At 33.1% G+C, this 20,458-nt stretch overlaps 1 protein-coding gene and 1 pseudogene across 2 annotated transcripts; both read right to left on the bottom strand.

Moving 5' to 3' along the window:
• Positions 1-669: 669 nt before the first annotated feature.
• Positions 670-19,830, bottom strand: LOC120118459 (ALA-interacting subunit 3-like). 2 transcript variants are annotated; one of them, XM_039138487.1, is made up of 9 exons: positions 19,591-19,830; positions 19,160-19,218; positions 18,973-19,047; positions 18,764-18,877; positions 18,506-18,576; positions 17,613-17,910; positions 17,058-17,347; positions 16,523-16,626; positions 670-693 (listed from the first exon to the last, which is right to left on the bottom strand). In XM_039138487.1, the coding sequence occupies exons 1-8, from the start codon at positions 19,676-19,678 to the stop codon at positions 16,572-16,574; spliced, it is 1,050 nt and encodes a 349-aa protein (XP_038994418.1). In that variant the 5' UTR covers positions 19,679-19,830; the 3' UTR covers positions 670-693; positions 16,523-16,571. The 2 variants fall into 2 exon arrangements, with proteins under 2 accessions (XP_038994418.1, XP_038994417.1); XM_039138486.1 differs by lacking the exon at positions 670-693 and having other exon boundaries at positions 16,344-16,626.
• LOC120118462 lies at positions 951-11,229 on the bottom strand (annotated as a pseudogene).
• Positions 19,831-20,458: the final 628 nt, after the last annotated feature.

The following is a 20,458-nucleotide window of genomic DNA, read 5'->3' as shown; positions in this document are numbered from 1 at the left end:
CAAGATGCTTATTGTTTTGTACTTAAATAAATTTAATTTTGCAAAGCATAATAAGTCTTATTATTAAATATAAATAAAAAGTTACGAAGAGATGGTAAACGAAGAGGGCTGGGTCTGATTTTCTAGTTTTGCCTCGGGTTATCATTGATTTTAGTATTGATATTCATCTATTAGTATCAACGCTAATAAATATTATAAAATTTTATCAAATAAAGTCAACAAATTATAAAATAAATTTATTTTATCAAAATAAAATATTAAATTTAAAAATTAAAATTGATATAAAAAAATAAAAATCAAATCAAACAAAATTAAAATTGATGAATTAAAAAAAACTAATAGAATTGAATCAATCTCACACTCCGATAGAGATGAAGGATTATTGATGAACTAAAGATGTATATATCAATAATGTTACTAACAAAACTGAAAGTTTTTATCGTTAAATAATCAAAATAGAAACACACTAATATTTAATTAATGTTATAATTTACTATTTATTAAACATAATTTAAAGACATAAAAAAATGTTTCAAATATGATTATAAAATTAAAAATTCTAATATACTAAAAAATTTTCAGGCATTGTTATTGTTAAAGTTTTATTCATAAAATAAATTATGTAAAATTTATTTAATTTTACACTAATATAAATAAATATCTCTTCCCATCTCTCTAGAGAGAGAGAGAGAGAGTCAAATAAAGCACAGCTCGAGGGTATTTTAATTTTTTTAACAAGAAAATGATTTCTTAAAAAACAAGAAATTTTATCGGTTGATTTGGTTTTTCAATAGATTCGAAGTAAAATCTAATTCGACATGGCACTAGACCTGATAAACCTCTATTTGAACCGGTTAATCGATCGGTCCAATTTTTCTCAATTACGTCTGAAAGATTTTCATAGTGATCCAAGCCATAACACAGGAAACCATACAAAGGTAGCCGTGAAGATGTTCGATCCTGAACGGATTCACGCCCTCTTTTCCTTCTCCTTCTTACGGATTCTCTTATCATCTGAATTACTAGAATACAGCTTCTCATGTCTTTCATGCCGCTTCTCATGCTTTTCGTGCCGCTTCTCGTGTCTGTCGTGCTTTTCCTATCGCTTCTCCTCACGCCTCTTTCTCTTCCTAAGGTTTTCATAGTCCGATTCACCTTCTTCAGCGTTTGCAGTTGATGGTACAGGTTCCTCCACCTTGACCATATCGGGTGAGGCTTCTGAGTGGACGGAAGTGTGCTTGGGTCTTCTCAAGGACGTGGCATTCTGTGGCAAGAGCTAAAAGGGGAGCAAAATGAAAGTTAACAAGGGCAAAAGCTTGCAAAATGGACATGTTATCTAGAAAAATATGAGCTATGGTATTCTCAAAGAGTTGATACCATTAATGCTATAGCAATAGCAGCCATGCACTTTTACATGAGGTATTCAAATACTAGAGACAAGTCTAAGACTACAAAATATGCGCTTAAATATGTATTATACTATAAGACCAGAAAAAGATTTTGAGTCTACATACTATACCCTAATCCTTGCTCGTTTGATATTGATGCAAACAAACAAAATTGTAACAATGTTGATGAAAAACCATCTAAATGACTTCAGAAATTTCCTACTATCTACAGATCTAATCAAAAGGCATGGGGTGTTGGTAGATGCTGTTATTTGGGATGCTTGATCAAACAGAACACATCCGACATGACAATTTATCTAGCACCACTCCTCAGAGATTGCATCTAAAATGATCCCCCTCACTCCCTAGAACCCGGAATAGCGGCAAATTTCATTTATGTTCTTAAAAGGAATTCATAAATGAGAATAATATAAAAACCTGCCACTCACTTGGCATTTTTTGGAAAATGACAACAATTTGCAACCCCCACAGCATTGCGTAATTGTTCTATTGTACAATCATTATCTTGAGAACTTATTTTTCAGATAATATGAATCCGCCACATACCTTGAGAAACCAAGACCGTCTAGTCTTGCTGCTTCGGCATGGCCTGCACCCAAGTCCTCTGCAATGGACCCCCGTTTCACAAGTTCAGAAAGCTCATGCTTATCAAGGCGATTCCCTTGAGTTTGACTAGAGCGTTTAGAAGCCAGTCCAGAGCCTCCCTCATGGCCTGCTCCTCTTCTTCTTCGACTCTTCTAATCTCTTCTTTCAGAGCCTCTGCCTCTGAGCCCTTGGAATTTTTATCCCTTGTATACCAGTGCAAATCCTTCCCTGTAATTTAAAAGAACAGCTTCATTAGTCGATAGGCTTTTGCTAAAGACCACCAAGTATTCCAGCATGATTCATGATTCATTAAAAAAAGGATGGCATAGACACTCACCCTCTAACTTACAAAAATACAATTGCTTTGTACTGCAAACTGAAATAAGATAAAATCATACCTTTTTGCCATCTCCCAGCGGGTGCCATAGTACTGTGACCAAGATAATTCTCCCGATGTTTATCCACCTTACATCATCCCAGCTAAATTCTGCATGTCACAAGAAAATACTCATTGGTGTAGCTCACCTAGAATATAGTTCATGGAGAAGAAAGACAAATTCATATAATTTAGGCAAAGCTATAGTTGAATTCATGTAACTAATGTGAAAACAAGACGTAGAAACAAATACTTTTGTCAAATACAAAAGAAATAATATAAATTCCTCAAATCCTAAAATCTCTATTATTAATATGTCTCAAAACTTGATATACTAAATCATGAAAAGCACTCAAAGCATAAAAATTTTAAATGTCAAAAGCTGGTAGGAATTGAAAGATCAATAGTGTCAATCCTCAACCGGGTGAGAGGACTACACTTCAAATTCTAGCATTTTGTACTCTTTTCATCCACCCTTCTTCAAATGTCCAGTTAAGTATTTGATGATAAAATGGTCCTAGGTTGCTCATAGGCAGCCAAGAACAAATGGATAGTTAGCATCTAGTAATTGGAGATCCCACTGTACCTATCAAACCAACAATGGTCTTTGCATTTTCCTTTTCCTTTTTTTTTCAAAATATATTTTAAATTACTCACAAAACTCGCTCAATAAAGGAAGCGGATCAATATGCATAAAGTTGAAGTTTGCTTCTTATTCTCAATAATAAGGTATATGGCAGGATAAACACATTTCTGGAGCTAGTAAGTCCTAGTTTTAAGTAAATAATTAAGTGGATTAGGTACGACTGTCGTTCAACTTCAAACATGGCACTCATAAGCAAAAGTTATTTTGATTACACAAGACAAGCCTGTCAGATTGGATGAATTGACAATTCAACTTAAAGTTTTCTGCCATGAAATTCACACTTATTAATTGCCCTTATATTTATGGGATAAGCCAAACTCGAGCATCTTACATGTAAATCCTGCTTCAGAACAGAAAATTCAGGTTTCTAAGGAAACAAAATTGTGTGCATTATAGCTTTAGAGTGACAGCCAAATATAAAGAAATAGGGATAAAGACAGAAGAGACGTAACGCCTCGAATTTCGGGTTAGGAGTTTTGGATATATTCGATTTGGACTTTAAGAGTATTTTCCCCAACCCATGAGTGATAAGAAAACTTTTTTAGTTTCTTCCCAAGGCTTAAAATGAGCTAACAACTCATTAAATTTGTTTTGATTAGTACAAGAGCAAAGGGAGGGAGAGCTCAAAGGCTAGAGGCAAGGAGAAGTTGGTTCTTGGGTGACTTGAGAACGTTTTTTTCAGTCACCTAGCTTCAAGGTAACACGATTTTGACTTGTCCATGCCACATGTAGTTCATTGTATGTACATTATGGTTTGTTTAGTTCATGAAGCATGCTATAGTAATTTTCATGGCAAGATTCGTATTTGTTGTTTGCAAGCATGAAAGATGACGACTTTTAACCTCTAAGACCTCAAATAAAACTTTAATAAGCTTTGTTAATCTTAGGGGAGTGCTTGAGTGAAATTTAGAGGCATTTTCGTGCTCAAAACATAGCATTCTGATTTGTCAGTATCGGTACTGGAAGAACAATACCGATATTATTGTTTGTGTAAAGGCAAAAACAAGGAAAGTTATATGGGCAGTATCGCTACCCCTTCAAAGAGTATCGATACTCGGGGTTCAGTATCGATACTCGGGGTTCAATATCGATACTCAGAGGGTCAGTATCGATACTGAGGCATTTTTCAAAACATCGAAGCAAAATTTGATATCGATACTCAGGTGAGTATCGATACCCAAGGGGTGAGTATCGATACTGCTGGCCCAGTATCGATACCCACGAAGATTTTTAGGCAATTTTGGTTAATTTGTTTGGGTGTTCGGGCCGAGTGTTTTGAGTCCGTATAAGCTACAAGTAGGGATTTAAATAGCGTTTGCGGCCACATTTTCGGTTGCGTCGCGTTTATAGCGATTGCGGACATAACGAATATCATCGTGGTCACTGCAGGTGTCGCAGTCGTGAATTTTTTTTAAAACTCGCACAACTTATCCTAAACCATAATAATTATAATTATAATTTTAAAGAGTCATTTTTAACGATTTTTAGAATGTTTTCTAAACGAAAAATGACATATATATAATATAGTTTAATCAAATATTAAACTCAGTGATAGGATAAGATAATTAATTAATAATAACATTGTGAATACATTATTATTTAAAAGAAATAAGACTATCAATATAGGAAAAACTCTAAAAAAAATAAAATGGATAAAAATAAATCACACGTTATTATTCACTTACCAAAATCAACATATTATAACTTAAAACTCATAAAATTAAAAATAAGCCATTATTTATTTTTAAAAAACCTACAACATTATAAGTAAAAAAAATATTAAATCTCAAATATAATTAACTTATTGGGTTTGTTTTGGTCTAAACCCAAAACATTAAAAGTAAAAAAAATGATTAACTTATTATTGGGTCTGTTTTAGTCCAAACATGTTGAATAATCGGGTAAAGAAAACGGAAAGAACACAAGAATTTTAACGAGGTTCAGCAATGTGCTTACGTCCTTGGTGCCGGCGCTAGAGTTTTTATTCAATGTATCATAGATTTTGGTTACATCTCCTTTTATAATAAATAAACCCTGGTTCATATTTACAAAAATAACTCTGTACCGTACCTAACAAAACACAAAACATTAAAAGTAAAAATAATAATAATTAAATCCCTTCTTCTTCTTTTGTATCATGCATGAGTGAGAGGGGAGGCAGAAACAGAGAGCAAATTTTGTGAAAAAATATATATATATTTTTTTTAAAATTGTCCCTCTTCTTCTTTATTTTTTCATGTTCTTAAATTTTCTTTGCTTGCTAGCTTGATTCCTACAAAAAAAAAAACCTTAATTTGCTGTTGCATGTTACACCAAAAGAAAAGCAAGAAGAAATATAAAATAATAAGGTACTTCTCCTTAAAATGAAAGACTTTTTATGATTTTGTTTGATTTTGAGTTTGGCCAATGAAATTTGAGAGAAAATCTAAAGTTTTATTTTGAGTTTGATGTTGACTTAGTGTAACGGAAAATAACGGGCCGTTATCGTTGTGATTGGTCGTTACTCGTTAAGTTACAACTGCTATAGGCCTTTATTGGTGTGATTCCCGTTTCACACCGCTTTTTTTAACAATATCGGTTTCAGACGATGGCGTTACCGCGAAGTAGTGACCGCAATAGCGTTTTCGTTTCGCTATTTGAAACCCTGGCTACAAGTATCCAATACAAGAGAAAATAATTAAGATTCACTAATTTCTCACCTAGAAATCAAGCAAGCTAGGAAGACATAAGATTGACCTTTGTATGATGCTCGGGAAATGGCTAGGACACCCGAGTTACTCTAACATTATGATGTTCCTCTTCTATGTTATGTTATGATATGATATCTGGATATCTTTCGTTTGGGTACTCATCTGATGCATGTAAATTCCAGGTCGTGCCGATATGAATTCCAATGCACGTAAATTTCGGAATCATACCTTATGCTCGAGAGTCCGTATCTGTGGGATCGGTATGTGAGCTTCCGATGTACGTAAATTTAGGACCTCACCCCGACCTCTCAAGGATCCGTGGTAGCCTGAGGGCCATAAGTTCCGATGCACGTAAATTCCGGTTCTTACCCCGAAGCTATCAGATTCTTGATAGACTAGTGTGTTGTCTGAGATGCACGTAAATTCCTCCAACCACACCACTTGACCTATCTCATGTTTGATATGTACTTTGTATATATATGACTTTTCACACCGACATGTTCACATGATCAATGCATATAGTAGTGTGTAGTTATTTTGGTGGCACTGACCTTGTGAGCTCAACGTATTGAATGTGTTTTCGTGCGTAGGTTAGTACAGGATCGTTGAGGGAACCTATCGCATTCAACCATTCTAGACTAGACGATTTGCAGAGTATGTCTTGAGTATTGGTAGAGGGCATGTATTCTATATGAACTTTGTATAATCGAGTCATAACTTTATTTTGATTTTAAACCCTATAGTTGTGATGTACGCATTTTGGAGGACTCATATATTTGTAAACGTTGAATTGATTTCCGCTGAAATTTATGATGAATTAATTTGATGATTACAAACGTTTTAAAAAGAAGTTTTCGGGTAGACCATTTCGGTGGTTTCGTGTGCCATCATAATCTGTGGATCTTTGGGTTGGATTAGATTAGGGTGTTACACAATCAATTTATAACTATATGACTATGACATGACCAACCTGAAATTACCGTTAAAAGTATGAGTTATTCAGAATTCAAAATTAGTTAAAAAGGGAAAAATTAACCCACGAATCCATATCGCAAAATTCTCTAAAGCAGCAAATCTATAATCGGTGCATAAATTTCAATTTCTAATTCCTTTTATTTGTTATCATTCAATTAAAGAAAATCCAAACAAAGGGGCAGAGAGCCATAAATTGTTGCTATAATTATTTTTGCTGTTAAACTCAAATTGAATTACGGAACCTAAGAACACGAAAACCCTAGAAAACAAATAAAAACCAAAATAAGGGGGAAAGTGTTAGAAAAAATTGTTAATCCGAGATAAAAATAAAAATAATAATTATTATTATTATATAATTGAACGAAGCAAAATAAATAAAACTTAAAGTAGAGGCAAGAAATTGGTTTACTCATATTTAGACACTGAATCGGATGAGTAGAGTAACATAAATCGAAGAAGAATTTTGGTGAGGCATGTATGAACAGTTTTCTTAAGACAGATTCGTCCTCTCCTCGGTGCTTTGAGTAACGTTGGACGTCGGTCTCCCAGGATACAACAACAAACGATCACAACAGTAAGCACAACCGTATTGATCAGTCGAACACAATCTTGCCTTTCTCTATCACTGGAAATAACGAATTTGGAAGGAACTTTCTAAGTGTTATCATAATTCAACTTTGTGAATTGTGTCTCAAAGCTATCTTTGTAACTTGTGTTGTGTTATGTCTTAGAATTGTGCCTTAAGTAGCCTATATATAGAGGAGGAGATGGATTGAAGGGTTAAGACCTTTCGATGAAAGGACTTAATCTTTCAATTAAAGGACTTATCCTTTTGATGAAAAGTGCTTAACCTTTTCATGAAAGAATTTAATCTTTTCATGAAGAGAATTGTTGAATAGGTATGATTGAATGGATGCAACTTTAAACCAAAAATTAAGTCCATTCATCAAATGACATGATTTATTATTAATTATCTATAAATAGCATCAATTCATTCAATAAATTTTCCAACAATCCCCCACATGAATGGACTTGATGGTTCAAACACTAACTCAATATGGTGATAGATTCTACGTTCGATATTTGCATAAGATAGGTAGACGTCCCCATTTGAACCTTCCCTTGTGAAAATATGTTTACCTTATTGGCTGTCCAATAGATGTGATGTCCTTGAACTATCCTGCTGTTGGTGTAAGTGATGACATACCTCATACAAATATCTCACTGACAAGAATTTGGTTCTCATGGTTATGTCCATATAGCCGTAGACATCTCCTGGTTCTGCAAGAATTTAAAGAACTATGCCCCAATAGTCTCTTTGAAGCGGCTCCACTTCACTATCACATAGGTGACTTATGTTGTTCGGCTCACCGAAACACATAGTGGTAATTAAAAGCATTGCTTAACCTTTTCCACATTTTAGTCACTGTTTTCATCATAGGAATGGACTTGGGGATAAGGACCCCTACAGTGACCTCACAAGGTCTATGCAAGTAGGTTGTCCCATTGAACTTAGATCTTGGGATCTCCAGTCAACTAAGTTGGGTTTTTCTTCACATAGCACCTTAAAAATTAATGGGCTTTAGTCACATTCCTTTCGATGTTTATCAACTTGATCTCAATTCAACTCATTGTTCAGCGGATCCACAATGTTATCTTTTGATCTTACAAAATCAATATAGATAAGTCTAGTTGAGATCAATTGTTTAATGATATTATGTCGACGACGTATGTGTCTCGACTTACCATTATACTTATACAAGGCACCCCTACACTTTGATGTAGTTATAGGAAAGTTTTCTATATTTCCGTAACTCATATGGTGTCTAGCCTATTTTCTTGTAAGTTACCTTATATAAAGGTAATTTGCTAATAAAATAGCTTCCTCCACATATTTTGTGACAACTCATAGCATGACCAAATGTCATTCATAATTCTTTAGCAATCTTATGGATACTATACACTTCATATGGTGTATCTGACAATCCATTCAAGATGTAATTCCGGCATAGAAACTTAGAATGCTTTCAAGCTTTAATGACAAAAATGTCTACCTCACCCTCTCTATGAATAGGAGGATCATCCTATATTTGACCATATTCAACATGATTAAATATAACATTTATGTCGCTATGTCTTGAAATTCTATTCATGAATTTCACATGCTTCTCGTTGTGGCTCACAACCAATGACATCGTTGAATTTTATTCAATGTCTGAATAGGAATCAACATTTCAAATCACGAGTTTGGTGAATCAGTGGGATTATCATTGTTTCGCTTAAAACACGTAATCGAAATTTGTAAATATTTCAACAATAAATTGAAAGTTAATTCAATTTATTTTACCATTTGTTTCTGTTAAACAATAAAATTTAATTAGAATTTAAAATTCTAAAACAAAATTTGTAACAATGTTGTTACCTCCAAACGATTTTTTGTTATCAGCAGTAAATCAAATAATTTTTGTTGAACAACAGGGTTAAAATCCTGAAACATAATTATAGGCCCGATTTTTGTTCACATACATATCATAATTCCTTTTGGTACCTTATTTATCACAACGAATTTTAGTCAAAACTAAAATCCAACAATTAAGTAATTTCTGTTAAACGACAGGAATTTAGTAAAACTAAAACCCGAAACAGAAATGTACAATCAACGCTATTTTGTTAAATCCGTTAAATGTCAGGATTTAAAACAAAAATCCGAAACAAAACCAACTTATGTTGGACAATGGGAATAAAACCCGAAATAGAACCAATTTTTGTTAAATAGCGAGAATTTAATAAATTAATTCTCAAAATAGAACTAATTTCTGTTGATCGGTGGGAATTTAATAAAACCCGAAACAATAGTATAATCTCAATGTATAAATATTATAAAGAAATATTGAATGGTTACATGTACCTTTTCGATTTCTTGATCGAAATTCCAATATTGCCAACTAGAATTGAACAATCAACCTTTGGGTTAAAGCGAAGCGCAACCACAAAGGACAAGGCTAGTGCTACTTGAATTGAAGAAATTTAATCCAACAAGTGACCATATAATCCAACAAGGCTTGATGCGCTTATCAAGCTACAACGTAATATCTTTATCAAAGATTGTATGTGAATGCAAATAAATTTGCATACAAATGCAAATTGCTTTGAACCAGCAAATTACTTTTGAATTTGTTTTGATATGTCAACTTGCAACTTGCAACTTGCAACCTGCAAACTCAAACCAACATGTCTCTTCATTGCACAAAGGTTAGTGGGCATGAAAACACACGTCTTAATCCTCTAAATTATAGATTTGTAAATTGGCTTTTACATTCAACATGTCCTAAAATCTCGTGTCCAACACGCATTGAATTTATTGTTCTAAAATTATCCGAATCATCGTTTATTAGAAGACAAGGTGTGCATCGCATCTTATCACGAGAGGTTCTTCTCTTTGAATTTGCAAAAGATTCTAGAATCATAACACTAAGTTAATTAATGAGACCTTACCTTTTGCGTCCAAACGCCTTCAATTACCTCAAGGATTGGAGTACGAAGATAATTATCCATTGATTTTCTGAGAGTCTTTCACACGTGAATGTTCTTTCTTACTCCACTTGAGAATTTCAATGACGCAAATTGTCCTAAGCAATTACGTATAAAGTTTATCTCGAATTAAAATTGTAAAATAAAATATAAAATATGTCTTAAGATTGTTAGAAAAAATTGTTAATCCGAGATAAAAATAATAATAATAATAATATTTATTATTATATAATTGAACTAAAGCAAAATAAATAAAACTTAAAGTAGAGACAAGAAATTGGTTTACTCATATTTAGACACTGAATCGGATGAGTAGAGTAACATAAATGGAAGAAGAATTTTGTTGAGCCCTGTATAAACAATTTCCTTAAGACAGATTCGTCATCTCCTCGATGCTTTGAGTAACGTTGGACGTCGGTCTGCCAGGATACAACAACAAACGATCACAACAGTAAGCACAACCGTAGTGATCAGTCGAACACAATCTTGCCTTTCTCTATCACCGGAAAGAACGAATTTGAAAGAAATTTTCTATTGTTATCATAATTCAACTTTGTGAATTGTGTCTCAAAGTTGTCTTTGTAACTTGTGTTGTCTTAAGTAGCCTATATATAGAGGAGGAGATGGATTGAAGGGTTAAGACCTTTTGATGGAAGGACTTAATCTTTCAATTAAAGGACTTATCATTATGATGAAAAGTGATTAATCTTTTCATGAAAGGATTTAATCTTTTCATGAAGAGAATTACTTGAATAAGTATGATTGAATGGATGTAACTTTAAATCAAAAATTAAGTCCATTCATCAAAGTGACATGATTTATTATTAATTAGCTATAAATAACACCAATTCATTCAATAATTTGTCCAACAAAAAAGACGGGGAAACTTACGATCTCGGCCACCACGAACGCCACCTCTGGTTGGATGATACATTTTCCCCCTTTCTCTTTCAAATTTAACGAGTACGAGAGTCCTCCTTCTGTCGTCTGCTTGGCTTCTGTGCTACCATGTATTTATGGAACAGAACTCTCTTCCTATGTATAGATAAATAAATGAAAAATCTTCTATTAGTCCTTATACAAGTATAACTTGCTGATTTAATCCTTGTATCCTAATTTGATCATTCTTAATCCATTATTTTTTGAATTTTAAAATTCCATTAGATCGGATTTTAGTTAATATATTGCTCAAATGTTAAAATTTAATTTTAGTTTTTTTGAATTACAGGGAATGACATATATAATAATTGTTATTAGCGTACAATGAAAAATTAGTTATCCTAGACTCTAAATCTTAACTAACTAATTTTCAATGATAATGAGTTGACTAAAAATTAAGGTTAACATGTTTTTTTTCTTTTTTGATTAAAGGTTAATATGTTAGGTTATATATTAAGGGTATGATTTTCAAATTTTACGAGTTAACTTTTCTGATATCTAATTTTTAGACTAGTGATATATTTACTCTAAAATATTTTTGTTTTTATAACATCCTCAAATCGGTCTAAACGAAAATCGAGTCAGAGATGTTAACGAAACTCAAACCAAAATGAAATGTTCATAAATAATACATAATATCAACTTAAAATCATCAAAATAAAATCGAATAATCACAATTCAAATCACATCTACGATATTATCAATAATAGCCAAATATTATCACATTATAACTTAAATTCATGCTTAGGGACTATTTTCAAACTCATGAAAGTTCAAGGGCTTATCTATAAATACAATTTTTTGTTACTCTCTCTGTCCTATTAAATCTCTTCCACTTTTGACTTTTTTAGTTATTTTTTTTAACTTTGACTCATTATTATTTAAAATTTATTATTGATAAAAAAAATGAAAAATATATTTTAAAAATATTAAATCAAGTAGTTTTTAAATATATAATTTATAAAATTTAATTATTTAAAATAATCGTGGTAAAAATTTAAAATGTTTTTACTTTTTAAAAGTCAATAATAAACACATTTACTAAGACAGAGGGAGTAATATTTATAAATATTAGAACTATGAGAACTGTTCACTTAAACAAACATTGCCACACAATCATTACATAACCATATTATGATTATTATTATAAGATTTAATCATTTCATAGTGTTATATTGTTTAAGGTTGAAATTGAAACTTTCCAAAAGCTTAGGGACTTAATTTGAATTGACAAAAAATATGACCTTATACTAACAAACCATACTGTTGAACTATATTTTGATATAACAATTTAAGGAAAAATGTTTTTGGACTTGAATTGAATTTATTCAAAGCTTTCAAAAATAATTCAAAGTCCTTAAAAGTTTAGAATTGAGCACAAAACAATTTTATGTACAAGTAGTACCGATAATGTTCCTACAGTATCGATACCAATTGAACAAGTACCGATATTGTTCATATGGTATCGATACCAAAGGTAAGAGAAGTATCGATACTCACTAGGTAATACCGATACTACCAGCTTTGCTCAAATTCCAGAATGCAAAAATGGTATTGATACCCAAAAGGGTACTGATACTACTATGTATAGTAGTATCGATACCAAAGGCATAGTATCAATACCATAAGGCCCCAACAACTAGTAACAACTAGTTGATTTAAATATAACAAATGTAGTATCGATACTCCCTTTAGGAGTACCGATACCCCTTGGTCTGGGCAACTTTATTTTGTACGAAAATTGATCCCCAACGGCTAGAAACGACCACAACAACATTCCAACACATAAATACAAGTTCAAGACACTTGAAGAAGAGTTAGAACACCTATCCAAGCAATCAAACACAAGAGAAGAGTTTTCCGATCTTATTTTTATCTCTTGTAAATATTTGTTCTTATGAGCTAAATTTTGTAAACACCCTACCTTGTAGAGGTTTATTTGTTTACCTTTTTTTATCCTTTTGTAAAAAGGGTTGGTTCTATCTTAGCCAAGTGAAAAAGATAGGGAGTGTAAATGTTATCTCTTGATCCTCTAAAAAGAAAGAACAAATTAGTGAATTTGTTATAAAATCCTTGGTGAGGAGCTAAGGTAGTAGAGGTAGACTTATTTGAGAAGTTGAACTACTATAAATCATTATGTTCATTGTCTTATATTTTTTCTCTCATTACTCCCTAAATAATTTTCTATCAATTAACCCCCTTTCACATTTTCGGTTATTCAATTAAGCCTTTTCATAAATCTCAACAATTGGTATCAGAGTCTAACTTTTTAGAAGGTTTAACCACCTTGAGACGTTCCTAGAAGAAGTTCTACCAATTCCCAAAGCAACCTACAAAGAAATGGCTCCAACCTCCGGTGCCTACTACATTCAAGATTCATAACCGGTCAACAAGTCACCCTACTTCAATGGAGCAAATTATGCATATTGGAAGAATATGATGATGCTCTTCATTCAAGCCAATGATCTAGGAGATTGGAACTCTATCATGAAAGGCTACACCATTCCAACCGGCGAGATGGACGATTGGAGTGATGGAGAGAAGAAGAAGTTCCAACTCAATGCTAAGGCTATGCACATTCTCTTTTGTGCATTAGGCTTGGATGAATATGGAAGAGTCTCCTCTTGTTTCAATGCCAAGGAGATATAGAATAAGCTCCAAGTCACTCATGAAGGAACCGATGAAGTGAGGGAAACCAAGATAAGTCTTCTCAACCATAGCTACGAGAATTTTAAGATGAAACCCGATGAAGACATCAAAGCTATGACGGATAGATTTTCTGTGATTGTCAATGGTCTTAAAGGATTTGGAGAAATAATCTCCAATGAAAAGCCTGTGAGGAAGATGATCTACTATCTTCCAAAGTTTTGGCAATCGAAGAAGACGACAATTATCGAAGCTAGAGACCTAAAGTCTCTCACTCTCGATGAGTTGATTAGTTCTCTACTTACCCATGAGTTGATGGTGAAGGAAGAGGAAGAAGATGAAGAGAAGCAAAACAAGAAGAAGAATGGGGTAGGCATTACCTTCAAGTCCACTAATGAGAGCTATGAAGATTCAAGTGAAGAGGTGGATGAAGACGATGATGAAGAAGAAGATATGGCCAAGCTCTTCAAAAAGTTCAAGAGATTCATGTCTTCCAAGGAAGTGAAGCATGAATCAACCAAGAAGAAGAGTCCCCCGGTGTGCTTCAATTGCCAAAGAAAGGGGCATGTCAAGTATGACTGCCCTCTCTTAAAGAAGAAGGGATCAAGCAAGAAAAAGACATTTGTGGCAACTTGGAGTGATGAAGATGACTCAATGATGAAGATGAAGTAGCCAACCTATGCCTCATGGCCATCGAAGGAGATTCCGAGGTATCTTCTAACTCGAATGATTTAAATTCACATTCTTTTGATGAGTTACAATATGCTTATAATGAGTTGTATTTGAAATTTGAGACCATGAATTCCAAATATAAGAAATTAATTTCAAAATTTAAAGTTGAAAATGATTTGATTTTGAAAGCCAAAGTTGATTTTGAAAATCAAAATTTTGTTTAAGTGTCAAGATTTTAAAGCTAAATTTTGTTTGGAATGCACTTTTTGAGGGGAGCTTTGATTTTTCAAATGGTTTTTAACAGTGTTTTTAAAACCGGATCGGACCGGACCTTAAACCGGTGAAGGTATTGGTTTACTAGTTGAACCGGGTTTTATAAAATAATATTTTTTTAAAATTTTACATAATATTCAAAGCAATATTAATATATACAACACTACAGAAAAAGGTCTAAAGAGCATAGAAGAGCAAAAATAGGAGAACAAAACAATCCCACATGGCTAATAAACATAGAAAAGCATCCCAACTGACTTCTATAAATAATAGATTTAATTTGACATTTAAAATCATGGAGCATTTTGGTGAGCACAGAGCGAACTATTCTTTTGCTTCAATCGAACTCGAGTTTCAGGCTTCAATCGAGCTCGAGTTTCAGGCTTCAATCGAGCTCGAGTTTCAGGCTTCAATCGAGCTTCTAAATTTTTTTTGAGTTCGTGCCTTTTCGAGTTCAAGTTTCAATATTATATTTCGAGTTCGAGTTGAGCTTGATAATTTTTAGCTCGCTAGTTTTTGAGTCGAGTTGAGCTTACTTTTAAAGTTTTCGAGTTCGAGTCGAGCTCAGCAATACTCGAGTTCGAAGCTCGTTTAACAAACGACATCGTTTGGTTTAATTTTTTTAAAAGAAAAAAACATAACCGACGATTCACACCGGTTTTGCTGGTTTTTAGCCGGTTCACACCGATTTTATCGGTTCTCAGCCGGTTCATTGCAAAACTGATTTTGAAAGTTAACCGGACCGGACAGGCCACTGGTTCACGGTTCAACCGGTTGAACTGACCGATCAGGTCCGGTTTTGATAACCATGGTTTTTAATGTAAAAAATATCACTTACTCTCCAATGTTATGTTTGAACTTTAAAGTTGAATTCTTTTTTATTTAATAAAAAGGGGGAGAAATATTGATTTGAAAAATTTAATTTTTTAAAGAAAAAGGGGAGTGATAAAATTGCTTCCTTGGTCCTTCCTCTTTTAAGCCCAAATAAAAAATGTTATTTTTATCACTTTTTGGGCTTCTTACAAGCCCAATCCTATCACCCTTGACCCAATTGATTTAAATTAGCCTCAAGCAATTACTCAAAGCCCAACAATAAGACCCGAAACTACTAACCCGATTTTCTAGGTGTTACAACCCTCCCAACCCAGTTTGCCCCATTCGCAATCACCAATATTCGAACAGGTGACCTTGCTTAAGAGATCTAGTACCTCATCTCACTAGATTAACCGGTTGTTGGTCAATAGAATTTGAGTACGAACTCAATAAAAAACCATTAAAATATATTTTATCTTTTTTATCAAAAGCTAATATACTCTTTTATCTAAATAATAATTATTATTAACATATTTTCATGATTTTATATAATTTTTAAATAATAGAATTAAAAATTATTTATTTACGGATCAAACATACGTTCAATATTATTTATACATAAATAATTTTCTACTTAACATGTAACCATTACTAGATGATTTTCTAATAAAAATATATTTTTGACATAGAATGTTCTTTTTCACGTATAATGGGTGTAACAAATTTTGATACATTAGTAATTCTTTATTGGCTGTAGGGTTCATAAATGCAAGAATTTGGTGGATAAGCCATACATTCACTTCGCACAAATCATGTAACACAATAGTTGCAAGATTAAAGATCTTGGTACTGAGGCGTTGCTGAAATTTTACATAAAATTTGGCATTGTCCTTAGGGCTCAAAATACACTATCAGGCAAACACAAATATATATATATATAGGCCATTTTAATACATCAACCGATCAACCCAATAGAACCATTGGTGATGAGAGGTTCCAGGTTCGTTTTGCACTGCTTAATGTCCTCCTGGATTTCTGTTCCATGACAAATACGAAGGATCTCCGAGTCGCCTGAAATGGTAACAGGATATCTCATCAGTTACAACAACCCAATACTAATATTATGATACTCGAGACTCGAGTGTGAGTCTGATACAATTGGATATGAAGATATGGTAATCCAATTAGCTTCTAAATACATGGAATTCTTAGAAAAAGTTTGACATGTATCATGTCCAATACTCACACCTAATCAAATTCAACATGAATCCTATCCTAAGTAGTACTATAGTAGAGAAAATAATGACCAAAAATACCTACGAGAGGATGCTACCTTTCAAATACCCCTAAACATCCTATCCTAATTTGTAGCACTAACATGTCATTTTCACCTCCTCAGCCAGGAAGAGTCATGTTCAAACAACGGCAACCTTCCATATGTGAAAGCTAAGTCTAGATGCCTTGTTTGAGTACGGTAGCATGAATAAGACCAAAGAAATTACCTTGGCTTGACCAGGTACACTACAGTGAAAGACAGAGCCAAAAAGAAGCACAGTCCACCGATTGTGAGATAAGCAATGCCAAGGAAGTCGTTTTTCCCACCAAGCCAGCTAGTAGTTGAAAGCACAAGTTTCTTTTTGCCATTGAAACTATATGTGTTGTAGTTGTTCTCCAATGTCACATGTATGACTTCATTTGGTTGGAGATCCCGTTCTATCTTCCCATACAATTTTCTAAAAGTTGGCAGTGCAGCAGTTCGCATCCAAACAATGAGGTCTTCTTGCTGACTTAACTGTTATACAGATCAAACCTGATAAGTTTACCAGTAGTTCAATGCAGGTAGGAAGGGCTTCCAAAGATAAAACAAATGCTTCTTTGATGGAAAAATTTTGCAATCACATGTGCTGTTTTTTTTTAATGGAAATTGAGACTTGAGTTTATTCTGAGATATATGTTTTTTATTTTCATTTTAAATCACTAGTTGTTGAAGAAACTATATAGAGCATAAAATAAAACAGTACTACAATGTAATAACAGATGTGAAGACAAATGCTTACCGGGACAGTTGGATCAAGACTTTTACCACCTTTAAGAGTTCCATTTTGAAAATTTCTAGGTAATACGTCATTCCCAAATTTATGATCCCTATCACTCTTCCAGGAGATCTCCCTCTTGTTCACTGCCAATTGCTGGTTGTTGAGGGAGAAATTATAGGTATCATTAAATAAACTCCAAGCTATAAGACCACAGGGGACAATCGGCAGCCCATTAGAATCATCTTCGGGCTTACAAGAACTAACATCATTCCAACTGCTATTGTCTCTCAACTGTGAGTCACTTCGGCTCTTCACATACCTGAATTATGAAAGCCATCACCAAACTTTATGCCAAAGAGTAATCATAAATAAATATATTTCCAAAAAGGGAAAAGGAAAAAAAGGAGCAAGAGTTTAAATAGGATCAAAATAAATACAACAAATGCGGGGTGAAGACAATGACTTGTCATCAAACCAACAGAAAAAAGAAATCAAGCACACAACCAAATCCAAAAGCCTAAAAAAAAGCATGAGAACAGTTTAAAATATAGATATAAATACTTTAGTGCCTCAAAGAACACCTCGAAACAGTAAAAGAATCTAGCAATGCATAAAATTTTTAAGGATCTAACTACTAGCATTCCTACATAATTCCTAGATCACACCATTCCTTCAAAGATCTCAGAGTTTTAAACGACATATTGAGAAAATCTGAAGAACGTGGTTTGTTCACTGAATATTTTATTGTTATACATTGTGTCAAAGAACTTCCGTTCCATAAGTAGTAAAAATATATTGCATGATGTCTGCTACTGAAAAAAGGATATCCTCGACATCATTTTAAAGATTGACCAATAAACAATAAAGCCATTTAATGGAGTGCAAAACTTGTAGAAAAGGTGGAAAAGATATACCTCCGATGATTCTGGTAGAAGTTGTCGAGTTGGTAGTAGACGTAGATAGGCTGCTTCATGTGCTTTGTAACCTAGGAAAAGTAACAAGAGAATGGTTGGGGCTTAGAAGAAAGCATCTTATTGGAATCTAATGTCTTTATTTATGCCCGCTTACATAAAGTCATAAGCAAAGCAGTAAACTTTAATACGTGCTTGCTTGTCAATAGCACGCATCCATTACTCAATGTTCTGTTGATAGATGCTACATAAGAAACTTACTGTCAATCTTCTAGTGCATGTTTTGTTTGCATCACTCTGTATGAATGAGACCCTATTGTTTCTGAAATTTTGTGGCACACATTCAGTTTCATATCGATCAATGATTTCGACGACCTGATAAAAAGAGGGAAGTTAAAACTTAACCAATACAAAAAAGGAAGACAAAACTCAAAAATGCCAGATTCTATTTTTTTCTTGTAAAATCATACATCTCGAGAAGCTAACAGAGAAACCACTCCAATAGGAATGAAGACAATGCTAACAAGCATAAAGGCTGATATGACCTGCATAACAAGAAAAACCATAATTAGCAAAAACAGTTTTCTTATATCACCATCAAACTGCAATATAACCATTGTTTATGGACTCAAAATCAGTAAAACCCTAAAAACCCACCCATCGTGGCGTGAGAATTGGCTTGCAAGCTGGAAGCTCCTGCTGGGTAAACTTAGAGTCTGAGTTGAAAAACAAACAGAAAATAAAAAGGTTATTAACTTATTATTGCAATCAAGAGTCGTGAAAACAAAAGAATTCAAAAATAATTCTTCAGTTCTGACATCTAAAATCACAAGAACAAAAGAACAGTTAGATTCGACTAATAATTAAATACATCCAATAAGCTCTAATTACAATTCTAACTTTGGAAAAAATCAAAACACGAAACTAGCAACAACAAGAACAAAAAACGATCATGCATCAAAATTAGTGCAAATACAAGAACAAATAAAAGCGGAAAATCAAAAACTAGATAATAAATTGCATCAAAGCTAGAAACAAGAAACAAAGTCAAACCACAAAGCGCGTAAGAAGAAAAGAACGGGGATTACATTTGGGTCGCTTGGAATTTCTTCTAGGAGCAGCAGAATCAGCGGATCCAACACCTCCAGCGCTGGATGATGGAGTATAGGAACTCATCGGATCAAGCTTCTATTTTTTTCCCTAAACAAAAAAACAATTTATGATCTGATAGAAAAGAAAGAAAGAAAGAAAGAAAGAATTGTGGGTTCTGGGAGAAGATCGCTATGCAGTAGTAATTAAAGATGAAGAAAGAAAAAATAAATAAAAAAGGGGTATATACTAATGTTGAGTTTATTTGACTTTAAAGGGGAATTGAAGGGAAGGGAAGGGAAGGGAAGGGAAAAGGAAGCTTCTCTCGTGATTTGAAAGTCCAACGAGCAATGGCGGGGATGGGCCGGCACCAAGGACTTTGTACGAGTCGTGGTGCGTCTAACTTGATCTAGAAGACGTAATAGTCAAGATTGAATTTTTATTTGTCTAGAGACGGCTCTCGGTCAAACCTCTGCCTCTCTGAGTTGCCATTATCGATTATTAGTTATTAGTATCACACCAACTTTGGGGGTTTGTCAAAACATAAAAAACATGCCAATATATTAAAAAAAACGTATGTTCATTTTCTTATAATTTTTAAAATTTATTTACATTGTTTGAATATATTATGTGAATATTTTTACTATCTAGTTTATTATTTTAAAATTATTTATTATAAACAATAAATATAATACATAACATTATTTATTAATAAAATTTTATATTATTATAATATTAGATAATAGAATATTATATTGTTAAAAATATTAATAGATATATTTTAAATATTTTAATAAACTAAAATATTATTAAAATATTAAATATATTAAATAATATTATTTTGATAATTATCTTTTAAAGCGAAAA

This window comes from Hibiscus syriacus, unplaced genomic scaffold (genome assembly GCF_006381635.1).
Source record: "Hibiscus syriacus cultivar Baekdansim isolate YM2019G1 unplaced genomic scaffold, ASM638163v2 tig00110328_pilon, whole genome shotgun sequence".
NCBI classification, from domain to species: Eukaryota; Viridiplantae; Streptophyta; class Magnoliopsida; order Malvales; family Malvaceae; genus Hibiscus; species Hibiscus syriacus.
This window is presented reverse-complemented; position numbering and strand designations above follow the sequence as displayed.

Excerpts from the sequence above, each read along its gene's own strand:
- LOC120118459 (XM_039138487.1), bottom strand. The coding sequence starts at position 19,678 with ATGAGTTCCTATACTCCATCATCCAGCGCTGGAGGTGTTGGATCCGCT. Across the intron at positions 19,048-19,159 it reads CAATTCTCACGCCACGATGG|GTCATATCAGCCTTTATGCT; the intron begins GTGGGTTTTTAG and ends CTTGTTATGCAG. Across the intron at positions 16,627-17,057 it reads GTGTACCTGGTCAAGCCAAG|GCGACTCGGAGATCCTTCGT; the intron begins GTAATTTCTTTG and ends TTACCATTTCAG.